This window comes from Tupaia chinensis, unplaced genomic scaffold, assembly GCF_000334495.1.
Source record: "Tupaia chinensis unplaced genomic scaffold, TupChi_1.0 Scaffold000332_1, whole genome shotgun sequence".
NCBI classification, from domain to species: Eukaryota; Metazoa; Chordata; class Mammalia; order Scandentia; family Tupaiidae; genus Tupaia; species Tupaia belangeri.
In genome coordinates this window covers 2,311,783-2,329,992 of record NW_006159826.1, presented here as the reverse complement: position 1 = coordinate 2,329,992, position 18,210 = coordinate 2,311,783, and the positions used below count along the sequence as shown (strand labels likewise).

At 49.7% G+C, this 18,210-nt stretch overlaps 1 protein-coding gene across 3 annotated transcripts in view; it reads left to right on the top strand.

Moving 5' to 3' along the window:
• The window catches only part of UBE2F (ubiquitin conjugating enzyme E2 F (putative)), a 71,159-nt gene extending 54,210 nt beyond the window's left edge, over positions 1-16,949 (top strand). For 2 of the 3 annotated variants that reach the window (XM_014589113.2, XM_014589114.2), the window contains exons 5-10: positions 3,432-3,502; positions 9,236-9,293; positions 10,681-10,713; positions 12,630-12,692; positions 13,602-13,662; positions 16,048-16,949. In XM_014589113.2, the coding sequence (XP_014444599.1) occupies positions 3,432-3,502; positions 9,236-9,293; positions 10,681-10,713; positions 12,630-12,692; positions 13,602-13,662; positions 16,048-16,064 (303 nt within the window). In that variant the 3' untranslated portion in view covers positions 16,065-16,949. The remainder of the gene's footprint in view (positions 1-3,431; positions 3,503-9,235; positions 9,294-10,680; positions 10,714-12,629; positions 12,693-13,601; positions 13,663-16,047) is intronic. The other variant, XM_006151948.3, reaches the window with a different exon arrangement.
• Positions 16,950-18,210: the final 1,261 nt, after the last annotated feature.

Genomic DNA, 18,210 nt, shown 5'->3' with positions numbered 1-18,210 from the left:
CCTTGGTCTCATTCTTAGACGTAGCATGATGGGTGCGAGTAACTGATGCTCAGGGTGTCTTTTTTGTGTGTTAAGGAGCACAGTTTCCCAGGTTAACCTCAGACTCTCAATCTTCCTGCCCCGGCTTTCTGAGTAGCTGAGCCTACAGGTACACACCATCATGCCCACTCCAAGCTCAGTTTTAAGGCTCTTGATGGATTCTGTTGGGAGAAATTATGCCACTTGGTGTCCTCACCAACAGCGTTTGAAAATTCCCTTCCCCTAAACTCCCACTAAGGTGTAGTCTTTTCACTGTTTTTTTTTTTCTTTTTGTCGTTGTAGGAGGAAATAATTAGTTTCTATTAAATAGTTGTTATTTGAATTTTCATTTCTTAAGTAAGCAGGATGCTAAATACTATTTCCTGTTTATTAGCTATTTGTATTTTTATGAGCTACTTTATGTCCTTGGCCCATTTTTTCATTAGAGTATTAGCATTTTTATGGGTTTATGCATTCTGATATATAGAGCATATGGAACTTAATTTTCTTAGCTATGCTATAAATATTCCCTTTGTTCGCATTTGTCTTTTATTCTATAAAAGGTTTTTTTTTTTTGATTACTATAGTCAAATCTTTTTATTCATGGGCTTTTCATGTTATGAAATGCTTGACTTGAGCCTTCTGAGCCCAAGATGGCTATCTGCCTTTCGTTCTGGTCTTCTCAAAGTTCTCTTTTTGTGTTTAACCTTAGTGAACTTGGAATACAGCTGTAAGTGGCTCGAACTGTATTTTCAAAATGGTTAACAGTAGCCTGTGGTCTGTCTGTGTCCCTTGTTGATTTAAAGTGAAGTGTTTGTCATTTGCTAAATTCTGAGCTGTGTGATTGGGTTAAGGGCAATGCCCAACATTGGTCAAGTGGGAGGGGGAGGACTCAGCATGTGTTGTATGTCTAGCTGTGGGGCAGGATAGGGCTGTAAGACAAGCTCAGTTCACAGTGTTTGTGTCAGAACCTGGGCCCACAGTTTGGTGTAGAGTTTTGCTGTCCGTTCTGAAACTGCAGTTAAGAGGTACCCATGCTGGCATCTAACTACAGAAGACGTGGAGGGACACCCGACATGTGGGAGATGTGATGGACACGAGGATATTGGTCATGTGTCAGGGACCCCACAGGACGGGTACCATTGAGGGGGAGACAGGGCTTGCCCTCTTTCAGGTTCCTCCAGACACCTAAGAGTTGGTGACTCAGACTAGCCGCTCGCCTGTCCTGTGGTCAGTTTCCTGAGGGCTGTACATGCCCTGCTCTGTGTAGAAGGTCTGCCCTCCTCCAGCCCAGCGCTGTGCGAATGGAGGATGCACTCCCATCCTTCCAACGGATGCATCCCCATTTATTTACAGAAAAGCCAATCAGAGTATATCTAGTTGAACTCACTCTAAACCTAAATTCTTTAGTCTTTGGACACATGCATTTGCATCATCAGTCTATATTTTTGGGTAGTCTCTTGATTTTGTGGTATTTTGAAATCAGGGTTCCAAAATGGTGATGTTTGTGTGTGTGTGTGTTTTTTCTTAGATTTTTGCTGTAAGGTGTGTGTGTGCACTTGCATGCAGAGGGAACGTGAGAAATCATCCCCCAGAGAGGATGCCTATGCTGCAACCTCTTCTCCATTCTCCTCGCAGGATTTTGGGCATGCACACACGTGCACCTGGCATAATTTTCAAGCCACCAAGTCCAGGACCCAAACTGTGGTCAGTCATGTGGGAATCCAGCATGCCTTAACCATCACGCCACCTGCTGGTCCTAAATGTGCTTGCTTTGTAAAATAAAGAGATGAAATTATGAGTACTGGAAAAAAGACAGAAAAGTATTTGTAAGATGAAGTATTTCTAAGTATAGCAAAGATAAGAAAAGAAACGTTCACACCTTCAGGAAGTATCATAAATGAAAACAAATGCCAGATAAGCAGGGAAAATGCTTGCTCCATTTGACAATGGTTGATCCTCTTATGAGATGACATTTCTGATGAGACTGTATATCAACCAAGGAGACCTTGCTATGAGACGAGGACCCAGAGAAGAGGTCATCTCCCTGGCTGCAGTGAGAAGGGTGGCACATCACGGCCTTTCTGAAGGACACCCTGTCCCAGCATTGGGCCTGCTGCAGTGCACAGCAGTCACACAATGCTCTACAATGCCAAAGGCATACAGAAAGGTCTCCAGTTCATGTCCTGAGGGCTCCCTGTGCATGCTGGGCACACATGCCCATGCCCAAGCTCTTGACTGGCTGAGGGAAGGGGAGAATCACGTGAAGACCCTGGTGGAGGTGCCTGTCTCTGTCCATCTCTTTCTCTCATGGTAGGAATGAATAAGTTTAAAAAGAAAACTGCAAAAGAATGCACATCAGGTGTGAAATTATTTCTGGGGGGCAGGAACCATCAGTTAGCATAATGGCTATGTTGCTGGACTCCCACGTAGTCGACCGCGGTTCGTGTCCCAGACCCGGTGGCTTAAAACTCAACGCCGGTCACATGTGCGTGCATGCCCAAGATCCTGAGAGGAGAATGGAGAAGAGATTGCGGTGTGACCATCCCCCCTGGGGGGTGATTTCTCGCTTTCTGTCTCTATGTCTCTGTCTGTCTGGCAAGCGCACACGCCCTATAGCAAAAAAAAACCCCTCTCCAAAAAAAAGAAAAATTATTTCTGGGTGGAGTCATGAGGTATGGAATAGAGAAATCTTTCTATAAAAAAATTAATTTTATTAATTATTCTTATTCCTCAGTTTGACCGGAGAGAGGGAGAGGGAAAGCGAGAAAGCAAGCTGCCAGGTCCAGGACTTGAACCAGGGTCAGCCATGTGAGAGTCCAGCATGTTAACCACCACCTGCCAGTCCCTATAATAGAGACATCTTAAATGAACTTTAAATATGCAAAGTCAAAAATGATGTCACGTACTCCTTATTTCATTTTTTCTGTTCTTTAAGCATCAAGTGGACTAAGACTTTCATCTAGGGAAACACACATGACAATAGCATCTTCAGAAATATCCAGCAAAGGGCACAGGTCATTCTTGCAAGGAGCAGTAATGTTCAGCTGCCACTCAGCAGCTCTTACTGCAGAGGCATGTGTGGGCTCCTGGCGGAGCTGGAACCCCTGCAGGCTCTTCTACAGCTCAAGTCCAGGAGGGTGAGGGGCGGCAGTGATCAGCATGGCTTGGGCTTGTAGAGAAGTGCCATTGGGTCTGTGGCCGACCTTCCTTGGGAGACGAGGCCTTGTGGATGCGGTGCACATAAGCTGCTGCGTTGGTGAAGTGAGCCAGTGCTTAAGGCTGGGTATGTGCTTGGTGAGTCAGCCAGCCTGTTAGCTAGCTTGCCATGAGCAAACCAGTGGGGCGTGGTGAGGCTCAGGTTATAGGGGACTTGGTCATGGTGACTCTCTCTCTCTGTGTTTCTGTGGCAGCCTCCCAAGGTGAAATGCTTGACCAGGATCTGGCACCCCAACATCACAGAGACAGGTGAAATATGTCTAAGGTGAGTTTCTCTCTTCTGTGAATTCTTGAGCATTGAGTGTGAGTGTTGGACTTTTCAGTATGTCATTCTCTTCTGAGTGAGTTTTTTTGTTTGGGTTGTTTTTGGGTTTTTTTGTTTGTTTATTTATTTTTTTTTTTTTGAGAAATTTTTTGCTCTAGGGCACATGCACTCACCAGAGAGACAGAGAGAGACAGAAAGCGAGAAATCACCACCTGGGGGGGTGGCCACGCCACCTTCCCTTCTCCAGTCTCCTATTGGGATCATGGCCATGCACACACACGCTCTCGGCTAGAGTTTTGAGCTGCCAGGTCCAAGACTTGAACTGCGGTCAACTACATGAGAGTCCAGTAATGTAACCATTATACCATCTTTTGGACCCTCCTCCGAGGAAATTTTGAAGCTTGACCAAGAACAGGGAAGGTTTGGGTTAGAGCAGCTGGAGTTGCCTGCCACCTCCCAGGCCCTGAGCCTCTGCCTGCAGACCAGCATCCTCTGTTGCCCTCTCGGGACGTAGTCCCACTGGTGCTCAGGTGGTGCCCCCTGGGGTCATGACTCTGTCCTCCACACCACCAACCCTATTTTCATGAGAGACCACAGACCCTCCATGAGGCTGTTTTTAGCTAAAGGAAAAATATGGCTGATGAGACCCAGTAGAAACCAAGCTGACTTGGTGAAGGAGACCTCGGACAGCGCATTCAGCCTGCCCTTTCTTCCAGAATGTCTCAAGATGTGTAGGAGCACTTCTGGAGCAGGGCAGCTTCCTAGGATTTCATGGTCTGTGTGTTCACCTAACCGTGGTAGTCAGGGCCCAGTGATTTTCCCCAGGGTTGCTGGAGGTGTGTGAGCAGTTTAAGTAACTGAAGCAGCTGGGCTCTGTGTTCCTGCATTTTGTCCCTTTCTGTAGTAAGATACTGCTGGGAACTGCAGGGGCCCCAGGGCCAGACGGACCCCACTACGGGGCTTTGCAGAGTTCCTTAACTGCTGTGTGCTTCACACTCCCCCTAGCTGGCCAGAGTTGGTGGTGTTCAGCAGCTTCCTGTCCTGCCAGGACCTGTGTGTTCTGCGTCAGCACTCACACTTGACCAGTGCTCCCTCCGCTCCTCTCCTGAACACCAGCCACCTGTGATGGGGCACAGAGCCAGGCAGTCCTGGCTGCCAGAAATCTAACTTCAGCCTCACTCTTGGTTGTCAAAGCACAGTTAGTGTCCCTTTGCCTGTTTTGCTTTTGTAAATGCTGCTCCCTTTCTTTCCTATAAGCCTCATTTTTACACATGCACCTCTTGTTTTTCGTTTTGTTCTTATTACGTTTTTTTAAGAGGGAATTTTTGCTACAGGGCATGAATGCTTGCCAGGAGAGACGTAGCAAGAAATTAACTCCCCAGGGGGGATTGCCATGCTGCAATCTCTTCTCCTCTTAGGATCATGGGCATGCACACACATGTGCTTGGCCTGAGTTTCAAGCTGCCAGGCCTGGGACTTGAACCACAGTCGACTATGTGGGAGTCCAGTGACAAAACCGTTACACTGTGTGCTGGTCTCCAGGCACATATTGTTAAAGGCATCTTTCCTTTTGAATATCCCTCCCTAAAGTATCAATAGGTTAAAACTCAAACCCCTTCAGTTGCCGGTTATCAATGAGGCTGGCTCTCCCAGCATTTCCCTAAGTCACAGGAACGCTGGCTGCTTGCTAAGACTCCTCCATGTTCCTCCCCATTGCTCCTCTGCCTCCATCAGGACGGGCTCCAGAGCAGGCGCCTCTGGTCCCTTTTTCTATTTTTATTTTTATTTTTAGTTTTGCTATAGGGCGTATGTGCTCGCTAGAATGAGAGAAGGGGAATAGGATGTTTCAAACTGCCAGGTCGAGGACTCAAACCATGCACTCAGCCATGTGGAATCCAGCCACCTTAACCACCACATCATCCAGCTGCCCCCCTCTGGGAAATTAGCAAAGCATGGCAGGAATTAGCAGTATGGTGCCTGAAGCAAAAACCAGAAGCCTAAAAGGAAAATCATGTTAGATTTGACCACATTAATATTAAAAATATGGGGCCAGCAGGTGGCATAGTGGTTAAGATGCTGAACTCCCATGTGGTCGACTATGGTTCAAGTCCCAGATCTGGTGGCTTGAAACTCACACTAGGTTGTATGCATGCATGCCTAAAATCCCAAAAGGAGAATGGAGGAGAAGGGATTAAAGCTTGGCCAACTTCCCCTGGGGTTTGACTTTTCACTTTCTGTCCCTCTCTGTCTCTGGCTAGGGTACTCACCATATAGCAAAGTCTCTAATTGTGTGTGTGTGTTGAAAGAGAAAAAAGATAATATCACTAATGTTCTTTATGTGTGACTAGTTCTGGCAATCATGAAAAAGATGGAGACCAACAGTTGGCATAATGGCTATGTCGCTGAACTCCCATGTAGTCGACCACGGTTCAAGTCCCGGACTCATTGGCTTAAACTTACGCTAGACACATGTGCACGCCCAAGATCCCGAGAGGAGAATGGAGGAGAAGGGATTGCGGCATGGCCATCCTCCCTGGGGAGCGATTTCTCACTTTCTGTCTCTGTTTCTCTCTGTCTTTCTGGTGAGCGCACACACCCTATAGCAAAAACCTCTCCAAAAAAAAAAAAGATGGACATTTCCTCTTAAAAAATGAGCATCAGCTACCAATAGGTGATTCATAAAAGGGGACTATAGACGAGCAGTAGTCATCTGAGATGTTCGGCCTTGCTGGTAACCAGAGAAAGGCACAGGAGAACCACGGGTGCAGCATGCCACTTGCCATATTGCCAGATACCAATGGGGGAACTTGGTGCCAGGTGCACTGCCAGCAGACAGAGTGCGGGCTGCCCCTCGTTCATAGAGGGTGACATATTTGTGCACTTTGCTGGTCCCAGTCACATAGCCTGCCTGCATTCATCATGTTTCGCCCCTGAACTTGTCAGCTACACTCCTAGGGACTTAATCCAGGGAAATGGCAGCCAGAGTTAGCGAGAAGGCCCAGTGTGCAGCATGTGGAAAGGCAGGCAGTGTGGCTCAGTGCACAGCTGGCTCCTTCAGCTGGCTCCTGAGTGAAGGGAAGCTGAGCGCAGCTGTGCCCCAGTCTGTGCCGACTGCTGGGCAGACTCTGCAGTTCTTCCCATGGCAGGCCTGGCCGGTGCCTGGGGCTCCCGGGGCTTACACGGCCTCTTAGTGCACAAGGATACTGCCCCCTTTTAGGGAGTCTTGCCCTGGCCCACTGCCCTGTTATCCTTCTGCACCTCACTCCCAGGGACATCACTCTGTTCCTGGTACAGGGCCAGAGGTTCTTTGTGGGATTGTGGAGTTCAGGGATCTCGGTATTGGCACTTCTGTCCTTTACTTCTGGGCTCCAGGCTTCCAGCACGGTCCCTGGGTGTCTTGGCCACTGGCCTGGAAATCCCTCTGCCACCTGACTGTCTTTGTCACCAGGACTCCTACTGACCGCACTTGGCTGAGGCCAGGCTAGAACTTCCTCTGAGTCTGGGGACCTCACACCCCGATGGGCCTCACTGCCACCCAGGAGCTTCCCAGACCCATGGCCACCAGATGCCAGGCACCGCCTGAGGTGGCACTTGTTCCCCAGTTTCCTGCCCAGGTACAGAGCCCGCCTGTGGCCATGCTGTTGATAGAGAAGTGCGGGAGGGTACTGAGCCTGGCATGTTGGAGAGGAGTGAGAATACATTTCTCATTGGATCATAAAAGCCAGTAGGGTTTGACAGGCAGTTTCCAAAACATTATCCATAAGTCGTGGAAGTTTCAGAGCCATAAGTACTTGATACCTCTGCTTGGTAGAAAAATGTCTACCAGCTGTGTTAGGATAATGATTTGAGTTTTTTCTTTAATACTCAAAGTAAACTTTTTTTTTTTTTTTTGGCAAGATTTTTGCTCTCAGCAATGTGGTTTACCAGAGAGACAGAAAAAGACAGAAAGCAAGAAATCACACACATTCCCTGGGGACGGCCATGCCGTGGTCCCTTCTCCTCTTAGGGTTTTGGGCATGCATGTATATATGCCCAGCATGAGTTTCAAGCTGCCAGGTCCAGGACTCAAACCAGTCAGCTAGGTGCGAGTCCAGCACCTTAACCACTATGCCACCTGCTGGCCGCGCAAAGTAAACTTTTTTTTGAGAGAGAGTTTTGCTATAGAATGCGTGCATTCACTGAGAGACAGAAAGATAGAAAGTGAGAAATCACCTCCCGGGGCGATAGCCATGCCTCAGTCCTTTCTCCTCCATTCTCCTTTTGGGATTTTGGGCATGCACACACACACATGCAGCCGGCGAGAGTTTCAGGTCTCTGGGTCCGGGACTCAGACTGCCGTCAACCTCAAGGGAATCTAGTACCTTAACCAGTATGCCACCTGCTGGTCCCCCACAAAGTAAACTTCAGTGGTCTACCTAAGGTTGGTTATGTTTTTCTTCACATCTTCATAGAGTATTTAGAGTATAGCATTGGGCCGGCCCCATAGCCTAATGGTTAAGGGATCCAGATTCCACATGACCAACACAGTTTGAATCCTGACCCTGGCAGCTTGAAAAATGTGGTGGGCACAGGTGTGTGCTCAAAACCCCCAGCAGGATGGAGAAGTGGAGGAGAAGGGATTGCAGTGAGGTCGTTCCTCATCAGGGGGTGCGTTTTCCCTCCTCCTCTCTTTGGTGAGAACACATGCTATGACAGTTAAGGATTATTGCATTGATTCAGATTTTATGTGTTTGTATTTTCTCCTCATCCAAATTGACTTGTGGAGACTTGAAAGTACTCTAACTCAAGTACTCTGTAAAGCCTGTTACTAACATGTCAGCCTAGACTCTTACGTATACAACAAAGCCCCAGCACAATATGATGATTCAACTAATGCAGAAGCGATTTTATTTCTAAAAGAAAACATAGATGATTTTAGTTTCAAAGTATGTACTGAGCATGTCTATGCGTGTGTATAATGTGCATTTATACACGTTGCTGGAGCGGTAATGAAGATGAGTCTCACATGCCAGCCTAAGAAATGAACCTCCCCGTCCTCTGACTTCTGGGCACCCCTTTGTTGCACGCAATCCTCCTGCCCAAGGGGAGGCTACTATCAGGATTTTGTCCTACGTTTTCCCTTTGGAGCCCTCTTCTGAACAGAGCTAGTAAAACGCGTGCTAGGAGCTCAGGTTACCCACCTGCCTCAGCAGCAGTTCAGAACACAGGCTCTGGGCAGCTGCCCAGGGTTGAAGGGCACACTGTGCACCAGACATGGGCCCTTGGTGTGTCTTCTCTGTGAGACAAGGAGACGGAGTCCTTCCTCTGTGGGCGGGTGTGGCACGGAGTGAGCTCCGCAGGGCAGCATTTAGGGTCATGCGTGACACAGGAGAAGCTCTTGGCCTCGGACATCCTTTTCTGAACACTAGATTGACAGGCATTCTTCGTGTGTTGCCTAAGCGTGCATCCCCCTACTTAAAACTTCCACATCAGGGATTAAAGAGCTCCATGTACAATAAATAGATAAACTAGCAGAAGATATTAAAATTGGATGTGCCTATAACCTTGGAGGAGAAGAAGTACTTCCCCAGCAAAAGAGGGGACTGGGGTCCACAGAGGAGCAGGCAGGTGGCGCTAAACGCAGCTCTCCGTGTGACACAAGTAATGACAAAATGAGGCCTGTGCAGTTTGCAGTGTTCCTGTGGCTTGAAGCTGGAGGCCACACCCCGCTAATGCCGTGCATCTCCTTTGCAGCTTACTGAGAGAGCATTCGATCGACGGCACTGGCTGGGCCCCCACGAGGACATTAAAGGTAGGAGCATCCTTGCAGTCTTTTGCCTGTGTAGCCAGCCCCGGGAAGATAGCGTGTGTCTCGTCCAAACTTGGCCAGCAAACCCTGTGCCCTCTCCTCACTGCCACTGCTGGGGCTGCTCAGGCAGTCACTGACCCCGGTCAGTCTGTTATGTGAATGTCCCCATCGGCCAGTGTCAGGGTCCACTCCAGACCAGAGACAGGAGCTCAGAGCCCAGCTGTCATCCGCTGTAGGAAAGTGCACGGTCACCAAGAGTCCAGTTCAGGGATGGCTGCTAGGTGTCCACTGTGGTGCAGAGACCTTTGGTTCCCTCCAGCCAGGAAGTACTGTCAGGTGTCAGGAGTCCAATCTCAGGTAGGAACCTGGAGCCAGCTCAGGAAGGGCACTTGGGCCCTCATCCAGCACCAGGGAGCACGCCGCCTTGGCGCAGTCAAGATCCAGCCTCTGCCATGTGACAGCCTGACCAGACCTTCTTGCCGGTCACTTGCCACACCCAGAAGTGTCTCGCCCTCAGACCTCAGTCCCTCGACTAGAGGGAGCGCCCCTCCTCCAGCCTTCTGCCGGGCCGTCCCACTGCTGCAGGCCCCACTTGGCCGTCCCACTGCTGCAGGCTCCCTCACAGGCCTCTCCTCCCGGGGTAGGGGTGCTCTGGAGGACCCCTTCTCACAATGATGGTGCTGGCCCCTGAGCAACCCATCTGTCCTCCCCAGCTGCAGGCCTTGCACTCACACTGGGAGGTCAGGGGTGGGAGCAGAGAAGGGCGAAGGTGGTAGTGAGCGGGAGGACAGGCCTGAACAGCACGAGCCTCAGGAGCTGACACTGACGAGGCGGGGGGGGAAGTGGGAGAGAATTCGTGGCTGGGACACAAGCCACAAATCATCACAGATAGGACAACGCTGGCTTTTGATTTTATTTTAAACAAAAACCTCTGATCCTTGAAAATACTAGTTTCTCTTGATTCTTGAAAATACTGAAGTGAAAATATGATTCAGTGAGATGGTGGGAATTTGAGGAAGTAGATAGTAAAGATAACAGATTTTATTTTATAGGTGCCACCTTAGTGGTCTGTACTGTATCCGCTGATGACAGGTGGGAGGTGACTTACAGAGTGCTCCTGCACAGGTGCCAGCCTGTGGGCTCTGCTGAGGCACAGGGTCGAGCTCCCTGGGCCCAGGCCTAACTGGAGGGCAGTTGGTGTTCTCTGATTTTTATTTTCTCTGCCTGTAACTGCTTGTCTCTTGGACATTCCCAGAGTTCGTCATTGTACTTGAAAAGAGGTTGTTTACATTTCCTGTCTGGAGGAAAGCAGTACATGCCGAAGACAGGTGGGCCGGGGTGTGAGAGTTCACAGGAGTCTGAAACTTGTTTTCTGTTTTCCTTATTTCAGGATGTTGTTTGGGGCTTAAACTCTTTATTTACTGTAAGTATATATTGATCAAGATCCCAAGTTTTCATTTTCTATTTGCTTAAGCTTCCATTTCAAGTTTATTTTATAACTTCGTATTTGCATTTGATCGTTTTGTATCTTGTGAGATACAATGTGGTTCTCCAAAGCATGGGTGCAGTGTGTGATAATCAAATCAAGGCTCGCGTGTCCATGTTCATCTTCAACAAAGGATAGCTTATATTATGCCCCTTGGATTTTTTTAAGCTTGCTATGGGGAATGAAGTCCAGGAAGTAAACTTGGCTCTTCGGGCTTTTCGCTTTTCCCCTTAGGTTTATGCTATAGGGAGTGGGTGCTCAGCAGAGAGACAGATGAAGAGGGAGAGTGAGAAATCATCCGCAAGGCCACGGTCATGGCCGTGGTCAGCGATCCTAATTATCCCTCTAATAGTTCTCTAATCAGTATATTCACCCTAGGTCAGACGTATGGTAAAGAAGATAAGGACTTTTATGTGCCCAGTGGAGTGTTTTTTTCTTTTTTTTCCTGACAGTGAGCATGTGCATGTGGGCAGGGTGGGGGGGTGCAGGAGCAGGAGAGAAAACAGACCGTGACCCTCCCGTCCCAGCCCTGCAACTTCTCAGGATCCTGCGTGTCTTGCACATGTGTGCACCTGGCATGTTTCCAAGCCAACCTGGGGATCTGAAACCACAGCCATGTGGGTTCCAGCCTGGCAGGACGCCTGTGTCACTGCAGAGCCTCAGTGGCTGGGCCTGATGTAGTCTGTATATGCTGGGTGTCTCACGTAATACGTATTTCATATTTTTGCCCATTTATAGGACTTGGAGCCTAATCTCCAACTGAGAATGAGCGTAGAAGTTTGCAGTTTACTTTTTGCTGTCTAACATATCATTGCTCATATTCGGTTATTTTCAAATCAGGACTGTAATCCCCAAAGTCAGCATCATTCATAAAGTGAAATATGGCTGTCTACTCCGTGATGTCATGGTGGCAGGCCCTGGAAAGCAGTAACTCGCCCTACAAACATGGGCTCCTCCTCCTGGTTTGCCAGGAGAGGCGGTCAAGGAGAGGCCAGGCTCTGGTCTGCTGTCCTCGTGCTTCTTGGGAGGAAGGGAGGAGCTACGCCATCCTTTCTGGTGGTAGAGCAGTCTGCTGCCCGCCAAGGCTGGGACCCCAGGGTTCCAGGCATTGTCTCAGCTGGGCTCTAAGTGATGCTTATGAGCTGAGTCCAGAGACATGGGGAAATCCAAGGAAGGTCAAAATGGAAACCATAGACTCACAGAGGCGAAGTTGTTAGTCACCAAAAAAAAAAGAGAAAAATGAGTCTTTATGAAAATAATGAGATTTTATTTGGAAATGTCCATTTTGAGATGGTTTTCAAATATTCCAGTTATCAAAAATGACATTAAAAATTAATGTCAAGGCCAGCAGGTGACGTAGAGATTAAGGTGGCAGGATTCCAGCTGTTCATGTCCCAGAACCAGTGGCTTGAAGTTCATGCCAGGTGCATGTATGTATGTGTGCAAAATCCTGAGAGGAGAGTGGAAGAGAAGGGACTGGCTGGTGTGGCCATCCCCCAGGGGAGGATTTCTTAGTTTTCTCTTTCTTTCTTTCTTTCTTTCTCTCTGGTGATGCATGTACCCTGTGACAGTCAGATAAAAACTAACGTGCTAGCTGTCTCCTCCATCTTCCCCGTACTTCGGACAGTTACATATAAGACAGCCCTGACTTCTCTCCTGTGCCCACCAGTCACCATGTTGGACGCTGTCTCACATCCAGTACTCTCACGGCAGAGGGGCTGGGGGGGTGTGTCCAGCTCTCCCGCTGCCCACCACTTACTAGCAGATTGCGGCGGCTGCTTCATGACCCAGAGACAGGTAACTGCAGAACCCAGGTTCTTCTGGGATTTACCCTGAGTTTCTCTCTTTTTAAGGATCTTCTGAATTTTGATGATCCACTGAATATCGAAGCTGCAGAGCATCATTTGCGGGACAAGGTGAGCCAGGAATGGGCTTCTCTAGGCTGATGCGTCTGGTGTGGTAATTATAGCTATTTCTTAACTGGATAAGTTAGAAAGTAAGGTTGATGGGACACAACTAGAATTTAAAGCAGTTTATAAATAAGTGTCATACCAAATGTGTGTGACCTCAGGAAAGCATTTGACCCAAGTGTTGTTCATCTCCAAGAAAAGTGGTTACTGGCTGGTCTTTCCTAGTAGTAGTCACTGTGGTAGTTCAAAGCAGGTAGTTGTTCCTTTACCTAATTAACAGTGTGGGAATGTCGCAGGGGGCTGGCCAGTGTACCAGCGCCCCCGGGTCCCTAGCAGGCTGCTCGTCCCACTTTCTGCTGAGCTCATATATATGCAGTGGCATTTGATTTTCATTTTACCCAAAATAATGGTGTTCTACATACCACTTTTTTATTTCTCTCTCTCTTTTTTTAATTGTCAGAGGGTGTGCCCGCTCAGCAGAAAGAGAGAAAAAGAAGGAAAGTGCCCCCAGTGGGGCACGGCTTACCACTGTCGCTTCTCCGTTTCTCCTTCCTGTCAGGACCTTGGGCACCCATGCACACATGCCTGACGTGTTTTTCAAGACACCAGAGCTAGGATTCAAACCTTGGTTGGCTATGCTTAGCTGGATCTCTTAACTCTGTGCACCAGGCCAGCCTAATCTTTGATTCTTTCTTTTTTTCACCTGTCCCTCCAAGTCGGTGCATTACAGTGTCTCGTCCATTTTAGGAACCGTATTATATCCCATACGGCAGCTCTGCCATACTTTTTAGTATTCTTCTTCTTGAGGGGGAGGCACTTAGGTTTTTTCCCTGGCGGTTTTTTTTCTTTTTTTTTTTTTTTTTTCCCCCCACAAACAATACATTTCTTTAAATACTAGTGCTTTTATTTCCATAGATGAGAGCTGCAGAACTTATTCTACTGGGGCAAAGATTGTGTCTGTCTTTAACTTTACATAGTAGGTATTCTGTGTTTTCCTATGCTTTTACCAAATTGTGTTTTTGTTTTGTTTCATTTCGAGACTACATGGTGTGTCCGGGAGGGCCGCTGGGAACTGGACTTCTAGAGAGGCCAGGTGTACACCTTTAGCTAAAGGTGTGTTCTTAGGTCATCAGAAAAGTCATGATGCATTTTTGCCTAGAATAAAAAGAAAAAATGCCCTGGCTTTTCTGATGACCTAGTAACTGTTTGCATCTTTGAATTACTTGTTCTTGCTTCAGAGCCGTTCTCAGAATGGCACGTTCGATCTTCTTTGCATTTTAGAGGGACATGGACCTTTGGTCAGTCAGTTTGCACACACATGGCAGGGAACCATGTCAGATTAGCCCCGTCTGTTCTAGGCTGCCCTCCTCCCGCCTCCTTACAGATGGCCCTGAGTACTCCCAGTAAAGTGTAAGAAGACCACCTCAGAACAAAATAATCAAAACCTACCAGGCAGGAGAAAGTATAACAACCTAAGCCAGCAGAATCAGAATCACCCAGTGTGGACGGGTTTGAGTACGAGGCAGCGAGGAATCAGGTTTCTGAGGTCTGAGGTGGGGCTGTTCCCAGCCTTGAGGGAGGGAAGTGCTGTCGGGTTAGGGCATCTGACTGACAGGGCCTTGTACCTGGGCAGAGTGCCACAAGCAGCGTCCGTGTGTGGCTCCGGGCCTGAGGTGGTCAGCCGCACTCGGGGCAAGCTTGATCAGTCTAGAGGGCCAGTGCTGTGGGACCCGCCGGGCTTGGTGGTGGAAGGCCAAGTTCACTGCCGCAACCTTGCCCCGGCCAGCAGCCAGTGCCTCTCACATGCCCAGCTGACATTGCTCTGGCAGAGTTCTAAGCACCCTGAGAGTAGGTGGGGCACCCTCATCAGGGAGGCAAGAGAAGCACCACCTAGTTGCTTAGACCAACAAGCTGTGGAGGGGCAACCTGGGGTGGGCTCTCCTGCGGAGGCAGCAGGGTGGTGCTGCACTGTGGAGGGTTAACCCAGGGTGGGCTCTCCTGCGGAGGACAGCAGGGTAGTGCTGTGCTGTGGAGGGATAACCCAGGGTGGGCTCTCCTGCAGGAGGGTAGCAGGGTGATGCTGCGCTGTGGATGGGGTAACCCAGGGTGGTCTCTCCTGCAGGAGGGTAGCAGGGTGGGCTCTCCTGCGGAGGACAGCAGGGTAGTGCTGCACTGTGGAGGGGTAATCCAGGGTGGGCTCTCCTGCAGGAGAGCAGGAGGGCAGTGCTGCACTGTGGAGGGGTAACCCAGCATGGGCTCTCCTGCAAGAGGGCAGGAGGGCAGTAGGGCAGTGCTGCGCTGTGGAGAGATAACCCAGGGTGGGCTCTCCTGTGGAGTACAGCAGGGTAGTGCTACACTGTGGAGTCATAACCCAGGGTGGGCTCTCCTGCAGGAGGGCAGCAGGGTGGTGCTGCGCTGTGGAGGGGTAATCCAGGGCGGGCTCTCCTGCGGAAGGCAGCAAGGTAGTGCTGCACTGTGGAGGGGTAACTCAGGGTGTGCTCTCTGGAGGGAAGGCTGCAGACAGTGCTGCAGAATAGGGCAGGAACCTACAACAGGCCCATTGTCCAGGCCTGAGAGCCTAGCTGCAGAAGTGGGGCTCCGTCCTGCTGAGAGTTGTGACAGTGGTGCAGTGGGTACTGGCAGTGATGGGACGGAGCAGCATGGCCCCATAGGGATAGCAGGGCCTAGCAGTTGTGCTGTGGGAGGCCCAAGAATGCCGGGTCATTTTCAGCTTGTATAATCCTGTGGGACTTTGCTCCTAACCTCAGGGAGAGCAGACCTAGGGACAGACCTGGAGCAGTGACTTTCCTGCCTATAGCAGCCTTTTGTCACCGGGGCCATCTAGGGGCCTTGATGTCAGGGTGGAGCTGCAGTACACCTGCTTCCTGCAGAGGATGTCATGCCAAGGTGGGCTGCACATGGCCATGCAGAGGACCTGTTTTAAGTGGGCAGCAAGGTCCAGGGCAGACATTCTGGGAAGGCAGATGTAGAAACCAGGTCTTCCTGAAAGTCATAGTCATGGCTCATGCCTAATTGTGGTTAAGAGGGTCTTGGCTCGGTGACCTTGACTACATTTCTCTGGGCTTCACTTTCTCCACTAGCAAAACGAGGAAAATGAACAGGATGCTGTTAGAATCCTCCCCCTCAGACCTTCTACAGGCCCCACCCCAGCACACCCAGCACTGTCTGGCTCATGGTGGATACCAGAATCGGGGAGAGTGGGTGGCACTCAGACTCAGCCACCGTAGGACGATAGGCCAGGCTCCTCCACGCCTTACAGATCTGTCCTTTCTCCTAGTGTTGCTTCACACTCACTCACTCTTCCTGTCCCTCTCCTCTGCCTGATCCTCTGGCTCTGCAGGAGGACTTCCGGAATAAAGTGGACGACTACATCAAGCGTTACGCCAGATGATAACAGGAGAAGACTGCGGGCCCGTGGACTGTGTGTTATAGTTTGTCTCTCGTGAAGCAGCAAGAGGTAGCCCCTCCTCTCCCCAGTCCTCACGCTCCCTCTCAGTCCCACTGGATTGTCCCCGTCTTGTGACCATGCTGTCCTGAAGAAGACCATCTTCATGACCGCCATTGTAGCTGGAGAGTCCAACATAAATACAGCAAGGAAATGTGGTTGGGCTTCTAAAGAGTTGTCTGCTTACCTTAACATGTTTACGTTTGAAACTGTACTGCGCAGGCGGCTGGTGAGAGTCCCGAGAGGTTGTAATGAACTCGCATTGAGGCCAGAGCTTGTTTACCCTTTTCCCAAACAAAGCCGGTTCCTGCACACGTGATGCTAATGACGTGCTCGTTGTAGCTCACAGGTTGGCAGGAAGACCCCCGCTGCAAACTGTGATTGGGTGCGGATTCGGTAGCTTCTCCCATGAGTGTTGGCCCTGCCTAGATGTGAAGCTTCCCAGAATGCAGTCATTCACTGTAGGTCTCTTACTGAAATGCGTATTTTATTTAATGTAAGTCTATTTTGGAACAAATTTGTAATTTGTACAATTTAATGCTTTAATTATTTTTTTCTATTCTCATTTAGTTTGTATTTTCATTGTATAGAGCAGACAGAAAGATGTTGGGTCAAGCAACTGTTAAAGAGAAATACAAAAAAATATGAAGGATACTTATTCATTCTGTCCAAATGCAGTGAGCAGCTGGCTCTCAAAAATCAGCTCTTGTTTTCAGGTCCAGATGTGGCTGGAACATTTCCGAGCCCTCTGAAGCTGGCTCTGGATGGTAAAAATAAAAATAAACACACAAAAGACAGGGAGCCCTTTTTCACATGTGCCGAGGAAACTGGCTAGAGCAGCCGGGGCTTGGTGTCTCCATGGTGGCTGTGTGCGGTGGTCACACCAGAGGCTACTAACCAGGGTGCCAGATCACACGGTCCTGAGACAGCAGAGGTACCTCAGGCACTAGCCCAATATCAGATGCCACTGAGACCCTCTACCTGTTGCCGAGTTGACTGTAGTTGTGGGCCCTGCCTGGGAGTGACCTTCCAGCCTGGGAGGACCAGGAATCAACAGCAGCAAATGCCACACTCAGTCAGGTTGGCATTCACCAGGGGAACAGGCCTGCAGACAAGCAAAAGGATTCACTACGGTGCTTTAGACACTCGAGCCAGAGAAATCAAGCACAGAATGCAAGTCCGTCTGGTTCCATTTGCTGTCCTCATTGTCGGGTCCCACTGCAGCCTGCGTAGTCCTCTGAGCTCCCTGGCTGCCACCTCCTAGTAGGCTTGCTTTGCGTTCTTATAGAAGTCCTGTGAGATCTGGCCAGCGTGGCGATCTGTAGGTGAGGAATGTAGTTCATAATCTGCTGTTGCACCCATTATACTTGAGGGGTCCTCTGCTAGCGGCCCACACCCAGGCTCACAGAGCAGGAGGGGTGGGGCCGGGTAAAGGAATGGGCAGCTTGGTGGCTCAGGGCCTGTGGGAAGGCCTGGGAGAGGTAGGTGATAAATCACTGTCCCTCTGCCCGGTGCTGGAACCACAGTTAATTCTGACCCTGAAATGTTTGCACAATAGAAACACTTCTTGTGGAGATTAAGGAATTCTTTTAAAGTGGTATTTCCAGATAACTGAAGTATCTCATCTGTCCAGGAAAGCCAGAGATTTTCCTCCCACTACCTCCCCCCACAAGGAGCTCCCCGAGGCTCTGCCCTCTGTAGTAGGTAGCTGCTACCCTGCTGGGGGCTTGGCCAGGGGGCCCGTGGGACCCTCACTTCAGACCTTCTGCCTTTGTGGGGTCTCCTCCCCACCCTCACACCAATTGCTAACTCTGGCCAATATGCCCCAATCAGTTGCTTTCTGAGCTGCCAGGGGGTGAGACTGTAAACACGGCAGCCAGAGAGGCCAGCCCTGGGGACAGTGGGGGAAGGTGGGCCCCCAAAGAGGTGAAGCTCTAGGGCAGTGATGACTCCACCTGGATGCCCTGATTCATGGTTCTCGGGGTGCCTGAGGGTACCCGGAATGAGGATTCACATTTGCTAAGATTCTGTAGTACAGAAGGCACGTGTTTTCCAAGC